General features: G+C 44.1%; 1 protein-coding gene across 2 annotated transcripts in view; it reads right to left on the reverse strand.

Annotated features, from left to right (window-relative positions):
• The window catches only part of BARD1 (BRCA1 associated RING domain 1), a 43,290-nt gene extending 34,719 nt beyond the window's left edge, over nucleotides 1-8,571 (reverse strand). The window contains exons 1-3 of one of the 2 annotated variants that reach the window (XM_052675101.1): nucleotides 8,317-8,571; nucleotides 8,162-8,218; nucleotides 4,512-4,657 (exon numbers count right to left, since the gene is read on the reverse strand). In XM_052675101.1, the coding sequence (XP_052531061.1) occupies nucleotides 4,512-4,657; nucleotides 8,162-8,218; nucleotides 8,317-8,534 (421 nt within the window). In that variant the 5' untranslated portion in view covers nucleotides 8,535-8,571. The remainder of the gene's footprint in view (nucleotides 1-4,511; nucleotides 4,658-8,161; nucleotides 8,219-8,316) is intronic. The other variant, XM_052675102.1, reaches the window with a different exon arrangement.

Genomic DNA, 8,571 nt, shown 5'->3' on the forward strand with positions numbered 1-8,571 from the left:
TTGTGTGCCTTTCAAATTATTCTCTATTATGGGTTTCAGAACAGAAGTTGAGAAATCTCTTTGACAAACTAGTCCCTTATTAAAAATCAAAGGGAAGTGCTTTGGTACCATCTGTGCAACATTAGAGCCTTCACTGAAGAATGATTATTTTGCAAGTTAAGTATTCAGCACAGGAGAAAAGGGGAGAAATTCCAGCTATTCAAAAAAACTCGGTTTTAGCTATTAAGAAAAATGTCACAGCATACATGAAATGTAATACAATCTGTTACAACAGATCAACATTCCCCCCCTCCACAATAGAAAGCTGGGAAACTGACCTGTGATGCTATCAAGACCAATCAAAAGTTAATTTCTCCTACTGCCCACCAATATCAAGACAAACCTGTGAAAATTTGACTAATGCCTGCAAAGCTTAAGCTTTGTGTGAGAAAGAGAAGGGTTGGGGATGAAATGCTTTGTGAAGCAGATTACACTACAAAGAATAAGGTAAAATCACCTCCAAGTGACTGCTGGGATCATTTATGATGATGCTTTCAAAGAATATCACACAAACATCTGTAGTATTTGGAAAGTCATTGTCAAGAGCATTACTGTCAATCATCCATCTTCATCTCTTGCAGCTACACACTTTGTACACAATTCAACAAGTTCTTACTAATTACCCACCGTAATGCTAGTGATTTTATATTGTAGAGCAAATGCAACTAATAAGCTATGCTTGGAAAGGGAATCAAAAACAGTGGGGTGGGGGGAGAAAGCCTTGTAAATCCTACGGGATGGTAGATAAGAAAGTGAAAATAATCCAAGAACTAACAGCTTCTTTCTTCTTTTTACAGGAGATGGGGACATTTCTACCCTATGAAAGCCAGAAGTGGAATTAGGCTGCTTAATACTCACCATTAGCTGATACAGAAACAGCCATACTCTCAGGAGAAAGATGCTATGATCTCTCTCTGCTAGACAGTATGGAGATGTCCTCAAAATGTGGAAGTGATAATCCACACGTTGGAGGCTTTAACCAAACCCATCCTTAGTTCTGTAAAATAAGGCAATCTTACACCTCACCGGCCAGATGAAAAAGCTTCTGATTTGGAACTTGGTCTGATAAGTAACCCCAGATTGAAAGATTACTCCTTTATCTGATGTTGATGCAACTGACTACACGCATTTTTGCCTGCAGGGTTCTTGTCTACACGCATTCCATTCAAGTTATTTTTCATGTGAAGTAAGAAACTTCTCTAGAGAAAAAAACTGAACTTGAACAAAACAAACAAAAGCATGAGAGAGAACAAACCCACCACCGAGCTTCACCCTCTGCTAAAACCAGCCATTAAGACAACACCATGTTTTTTGGAAGTATGTAAGTTGAAGGTGACTTTGGACAGTGCATGCTATTGCAGACTCACTAGTTGGAGTTGCTATGCTGTGGCTAATCTCTTGCACATCCATGTCTGTTTCAACACGAAGTGACACAAATTTGTTTATATTTGGCCAGCTCTGAAATGAAGCTGGAAGATTGAAACATTTCTCATCCACTGAGGTGATAATGTCTTAAACTACTTCATGACATTCACCATGGAATGCTTCCAATCTAGTGTAAGCCTCTCCTCTCCAGTCACAGGATCACAGAATTGTAGGGGTTGGAAAGGACCTCTAGAGATTGTCGAGTCCAAGGCCCCGTGTCAAGAGGAAGAGAACAGTGCTTCGACTGAAACCTTTCTAATACGAAAGTCATGATCTTAAATAGGGCTCCCAAAGCCACTAGATTTGAAGTGTATTCAACAAATATTTGCTCCACAACAAAGGCACAAAATAGAGTTAACGTAAGTGCCCTGCATGGACTGGGGTCTGTAGCAAGTTTCTCAGCCTTGGTCCATGCCTCTGAGTCAGTGCTTCAAACATCTAGGTGCACACACAAGAAACATTCTCTTTTTTCCTGTCCATCTTCTGTGCTGTTTAGCAGCACCAAAACTTCACTACTGTCATTCTTGCTCAACTGGAAAAAAAAAAAATTAATATAATAAACAGAAGAGAGACCAATTCTGGCAGCTATTTTTTCACCTGTAAGACCACCAGCAAAAGCCCAGAAAATCTTTTGTTCTTTCCAAGGATGCCACCTTTCTTTTTTTAAGCTAGTCTTGACGTATCTCAGTGGCTTCTGCTAAACTGGCCCCTATTGAGCCTGTTAATCCATCAACCACAATTCTCAAGAGGTCTTGGAGTTGGCAACACTAAAGAGTAATGGCATAAGAACTGAAGAGTGTTGCACAAATATTCCATCTATGAAACCAGCCAGCCAGATTCCCATTATCCTTGTAAATCTCCAACAGTGGGCAGTGAGAAGGATGCAATATCTCTAATGAATTCAGTTTGAGACTCAGCTTTTGCTAACCTACAGAATGTGAATAGGAAATGCAAGCTATTTGCCAGTCCTCGCCGGTCACATCCCTCATATTATTCTTTACTGTCATCCGCTGCGCTTCCCTTTAAATTAAAAGAGAAGGATAATTTGTTTTGTGCAATCTTCCCTGAATTATCTGCTACAGTTTCTTAGAACAAACACAGCTGTGCAGAAAGCTGTCCTTTATCCCAGAGGACTAGCAGGCAAGATCCCTCCTCCTGAGCACCGTGGAACTTCAGGGCTTCAACTTTAACCTTTTCAGATATTCAAAAACAGATGTACGAAACAATTCCCATTTCAACTGCTTTTTCTTCTGCTTCTTTTCCTTTGCTCCATAGGAACATGATTGCTGACCTTCTAACAGAAGGAGAAGAAAACATTGTTGACGGGGCAGAAGTAGCGCCTGAAGAACATGAAAGCAACTTCTAAACAAGAGCTCAATTTTCCAAACTCAAACATTTCACTTTGTATATATTAACTTCAAGACAAATGTCTACCAGAAGTGACAGATTTGCCAGAAATAAGAATGACAAAGCATCCTGAAGGATGTGTTCTCAAAAATCTGGAGCTACGATCTCCCATAGCATGAGACATCTCCGTTAGAAGCGTGCTCACTCACATCGGTATCCAAATCTTTCATCACAATGAGCTCAGATTTTTTTCCCTTCACATCATTACGTAACATCTGCAAGACCTCTGATGCTTCACAGAGCAAAGACGAGGTGTGATGGAAAGCAAGCTTCCATTAGTTCATAATTTCAGCTTCAAACAGAACACTCTTGTAAGCATTCACCTAAAGCCTGCTTTAAAGTCCAAACACAACAAATAAGAACCTCACTTATTCTATGGCTAAGCCACACCACACAAACCTCATTTTAGAAGTGCTACGGCATTACATCTAGTATCCAACTTCTAGCACAGTGAAAGTTCACACCATTCTGTAAGAGTCACGCCATCTCTAAGATCTGCAGAACGTTCAAGCCGTATCAATAACTGTAACCAGCTGCATGTTAAACAGTTTGGTTACAGCACAAGTGCCTCCTCCCAGAGATTCTCCTCCAGCTAGGTTTTAACAAGGCTTCACCACCAAGACGTTTCCCTGACATTGCACATAAGCCATCACCTAGAACTCCCTATGCTCCAGAAGATTTCTTGATTTATAGAGAAGATATTGCTTAGCAGATGGACAACAGGCTTCCAGTCTCATCCAATCAGTGTATTTTGATGCCAAAAAGGAGCTGCCCCATTAATGAACGTGAAGGTGAACACAGACTTTGATAAAGGATCCTTTATTTAGACAAACGTATTAAGTAGCAACAATGAAGCAAGAATTCCTTTTTCTGCATTTGACAACTAAATGAGTGTTTTCTAAAACTCAGTATTACATAAGAGGCTCCTCTCCAGGCTTACAGAAGAGTCACCCATTCACCTACACTCAGTTCATTTTTTCCTACTTTGACAATCAGTCTGAAATTTGATAGACGTTAATTTCCAGTGCACAGACTCTGCAATCTTCTTGTACAATCAACAAGGACAAAATCCCATTGTAGAAAACTAGCTCACTGTTAGGGACCAGAATAAAATAAATGAATTAAGACCTGCCCCCCTTTCTCCCTAGGCAGAGAGCAGAGTTTTGTGTGTAAAAACCCCAAACTGAAAACTACTGGGATACCATGCATACCTTGACATGCAAATCACTGAAGGGCATGATAATGTCTTAATCCTTTAATAGACCCTCCTAAGGAAGTGTGTACTGTGGGATGTTACACATTTGTGTTCCCTTAGGAGCACAAGACACCACAACTTGTGCCCCTGTGTGTTCAACTAACTGCCATAAGCCTTGGGAATACATCCTACTTTCATCTAATTTTGAAAGACAGATTCTAATGAATTATGGATAACCCGCTCATGCAGATTTCTTCGTAAAACAGATTTGAAGAACCAGCAATCCATACAGACAGCTCCCCTCACATCAAGTTTCCCAAACATGGTTTGTAACAGCTTTTCAGAATCTTAAACAGAGCTGCACTGCTCATTCTCTATACAGTACACAAGATGAAACGCTGCAGTCTGGAATCGACGGCTGTCAGAAGCCCATATTTGCTCTTACCTGAGGTGCCTGCACCCAGGAGACGCCGCAGTTTGCTGCAGAGCTGGACCATGTCATCCAGCTGACGGTTTATCTGCACGTCTTGCACCCAGGCTGGCACGTGGCACACCGGGCACCCTTTGCCAACATGGTCGCCCATGCAAGATCTGAAAGTCAAAAGTAAAAATCTATTACCCAGTGTAAGTTATCTACTGTACTTGCATATAGCCTTTCCAGAGCCAAAGGCTCACAGAGAATCTCTTCCCTTAACACTGACAAACTACTATTGTGAAGCAAATATGAGCTAGTCACAAGCACAGGAGAGGACATATTTATCATGGCAGTATGACAAGCCATAATTAAGCAAGCTAAGTCTAGAGCCTTGCCAGGGTGCTGTCATGGTTATCACATGACTGCTACAGCCACAATTTGATCCAAATTTCCAAGGTGTGCTGAAGTCCCATCGCTGTTTGTCTCTAGGTAACAATAAATAGATAACATGGGGGAGAAACAGGTTTATTGCATGAAGGTCATGTAACATTTGTAGCTTCTTGCTAATACTATTATCGTGACACAAGCTTCAAATCTTAGATTCATTAGTCCAATGGGGGGACTTTATGATTTGCTACTGCCATCATCCAGCGCAACTTCTCAATTTCAATCTATTCTACAAAACATATTTTAACTTCACATAATCAAGACTGAATTAATCTCAACAACGTCTCTGCTATCTTGCCACCATGTACGATGCACAGCTCTAGGCAGAGGTACAAAATTAAACATGAGCAGATCATATTAAAAATTTGGAGCAACAGAAGGCAAGTGATACCACAGCACTGTTACCTGGACAGGAAGATCAAAGTCAATGCATGTAGGCTGTAAACACCAATATGGAACAGGTTGCCCAAGGAGGCTGTGGATGCCCCAGCCCTGCAGGCATTCAAGGCCAGGCTGGATGTGGCTCTGGGCAGCCTGGGCTGCTGGTTGGTGACCCTGCACATAGCAGGGGGGTTGAAACCAGATGAGCATTGTGCTCCTTTTAACGCAGGCCATTCTAGGGTTCTGTGATACAGCCAGAAGCTTAACAACTACCAATTTCATTATGAGAACTATTTGCAGAACTGCACTGGCATCTTTCCCTTAAACATCACACAAGTACCATCCATGCCTTCAGATAATATCAAGACAAGAATGTAGAAGCTGCTGCTAGGTGTTGGTGTTTTGCACTTCATTCAGTCTTCTCGGAGCACAAAAATTCTCAACATTGAGGCCCTGTGTCTCAAACCACAAAGACTGACATACAGCTCTTGGCTCTGATGTATCCCAGGTACAGACAAAACACTTTGAGCAAAGATGAGAATCACACAGGTCTCATTCTCCAGGAAAGCTGGCCTCCGGCATCCCAAGTCTGCGAAAGGCAGTGCAAAGGAAACAGGACTTTCATACGATGACATTTCCTAATTACTTCAAGCTGTTAGCTTTTTACGCTCATCAGCCAGTAACTGCAGCTAACTTAGAGTTACTCAGACAAAACTGCAGGAACAAATCTTAACAAATATTCCTGCTCATAATAAATTCCATGCTGAGAGAGAACCAGTTACATTATGTGTTACCTGACGACTGCATTTCATTACTTTCACACATTTCATTTCACTTAATGCACTATAAGCCAGCACTTACCATCCACCCCACTCCTTTCCCAGGCATATTAAAAAAAGTTATTTCTTTAGCAATGGATCACAAACGATTCACGTCCCAATTTCTACAGGTTCAACCCATGTCCTGCCAAGTTTGTTTGTGATCAAATTAATGTAAAAAAGCAGCTGCTATTCAAGACCCAGCCATCAAAGGATACCGAATGGATGACTAAAAGGTTGGACACACAAAGGAGAAACGACTGGGTACTGCAGCTGGGATAATGGCAAAGAAGCTTTCTCAGCAGCATGGAAGAGTTGCTGGGGTACCCTTAAGAATCTTACTGGCTTCTCTTTCCAACCTCATCAATGGAAACCACATCACGCACCATCTTCTGATGCTTTGGCAGTTTTTCTAAAACCAAGGAATTCTTTCAACGGTGGATTTGAAATTCATCCTCTAGAATAAGCCAGCATTATCCAATTTAAAACCACAAGGCCTCAGATACCCAATAATGTAATTATGTTTACTAAACCACTGTCATGCTACCCTCCAGCAATCCACATTATCCCTACAAAATCACTTTATAAAACAGATATGAAGATACTTTTTGCACCTTGTGCAAGCTTCTGGAATTTATTTTACTTCCCCAAGTACAGCGTGGGCAGGTAGTGAATTGAAACAAGGAATTGCTCCAGAAGGCAGAACCTTCTACAGCAATTAAAGGCCAAAACTGGGCAACCATCCACGTGTCTAGATGAAAATGAATCGTTTGTACTAAGATCCATTCCACAGGGAAGAGACACTGAGAGCATCTGCCCGGTCATCAGCTCTACAAAAGCAAGAAATTATCTTTTGCTACTGTTTTAGTATTCAGGCCTACAGTAGAAAGCTCCAGCAGAAAGGTGAAGCTAAAGAAAAGGAGTAAATAGGTTGTCAGTACAGGCAGCGAGTCTTTCTACACATTTAATTTATCAATTCTTTGGAAGGGTAGATAACAGCAGGGCAAGGGGAAATGGTTTAAGTTAAGGAAGGGAAGATTTAGGTTAGATGTCCCAGGGAGGTTCTTTACTATGAGAGCGATGAGGTACTGGAACGGCTGCCCAGGGAGGTTGTGGATGTCCTGGAAGTGTTCAAGGCCAGGTTGAATGAGGCCCTGGGCAGCCTGGTCTAGTATTAAATAGGGAAATTGGTGGCCCTGCCTGTGGCAAGGGGGTTGGGGATTCATGATTATTGAGGTCCCCTTCCAACCTGGGCCATCCTGTGATTATTGGCATAGCGACTACAGCTTTAACAGGTTGTATCTCTAGACTGGCTTATGAGCAGAAATTAGAAGCAGCCAACCCTCTCCTCTGCTATAATCACAGTAATAAGTCTCCCCCTCTACTCTGTCCTTTAAAGGCCCCCCTGAAGTACTATGTCCAGATCTCAGGCCCTCACCACAAGAAGGACGTAGGGCTGCTGGAGCAGGTCCAGAGGAGGGCCATGAAGATAAGCAAAGGACTGGAGCACCTCCCCTGTGAAAAGTTAAGGGAGTAAGGCTTGTTCAGTTTGGAGAAGAGAAGGCTCTGAAGAGACCTCACTGCAGGCTGCTAGGGAGGCTGAAGGGAGTCTCTGAGCAACAAGGGAAGCAACTTTTTAATATGATCTAATAGCAATAGGACAGGGGGGAATAGCTTTAAACTAAAAGAGCAGGAATTCAGGTTAGATGTCAGGAAAAAGTTCCTGACCCAGAGAGAAGTGAGGCCCTGGCATTGCCCAGAGAGCTGTGGGTGCCCCAACCCTGGAGGTATCCAAGGCCAGCTGAGACGTAGTCCTAGGCAGCGGGTGGCAGCCCTGCCCACAACAGGAGACTGGAGCTCAGTGCTCTTTAAGGTCCTCTCCAACCCAAACCATTTAGCGACTCCGTGCGGCACAAATACCAGCACCCAGAAATCTCACAACGGTTGGGTTGACGGGGCTCTCACAGCCCGCACAGCCCCCGGGAGCACAAGGCCCAGCGGAGAGAAGCACGGGCCACCCTCAGAGCTACTTACAGACAGAAGACGTGCTCGCAGCCCCCCAGAGACACGGGCTCCCGCAACACACCGGCACTGCGGGCAGAGGAAGGAAACAAAGCGTTAGGCGTAACGCGGCGGCTCGCAGAGCCCGGGGGAAAAAAGCGGGAGGGGATGGGAGGGGGTGCCGTTACCAGAGGGAGCAGCTCAGCGCCCTCTCCAGCCCCTCCAGCGCTGCTCGGGTGTGCGCCCACGGCCCCGCCATGGAGGCGACGGGGCCGGGCTGGCCGCCCTGGGCCGGCGTGTTGCCCGAGCGGCCGCGCAGCGCCTCACGCATCGCCGCCGCCACTCCGAATTCCCCGCCCGCCACCACTGCGCAGGCGCCAAGCGCTGCGCGCCCGTTCGCGCACATGCGCACACGGGGAGCCCGCCCTCAGACTGCGGCGCTC

This window comes from Tympanuchus pallidicinctus, unplaced genomic scaffold, assembly GCF_026119805.1.
Source record: "Tympanuchus pallidicinctus isolate F22 unplaced genomic scaffold, pur_lepc_1.0 scaffold15, whole genome shotgun sequence".
NCBI lineage: Eukaryota > Metazoa > Chordata > Aves > Galliformes > Phasianidae > Tympanuchus > Tympanuchus pallidicinctus.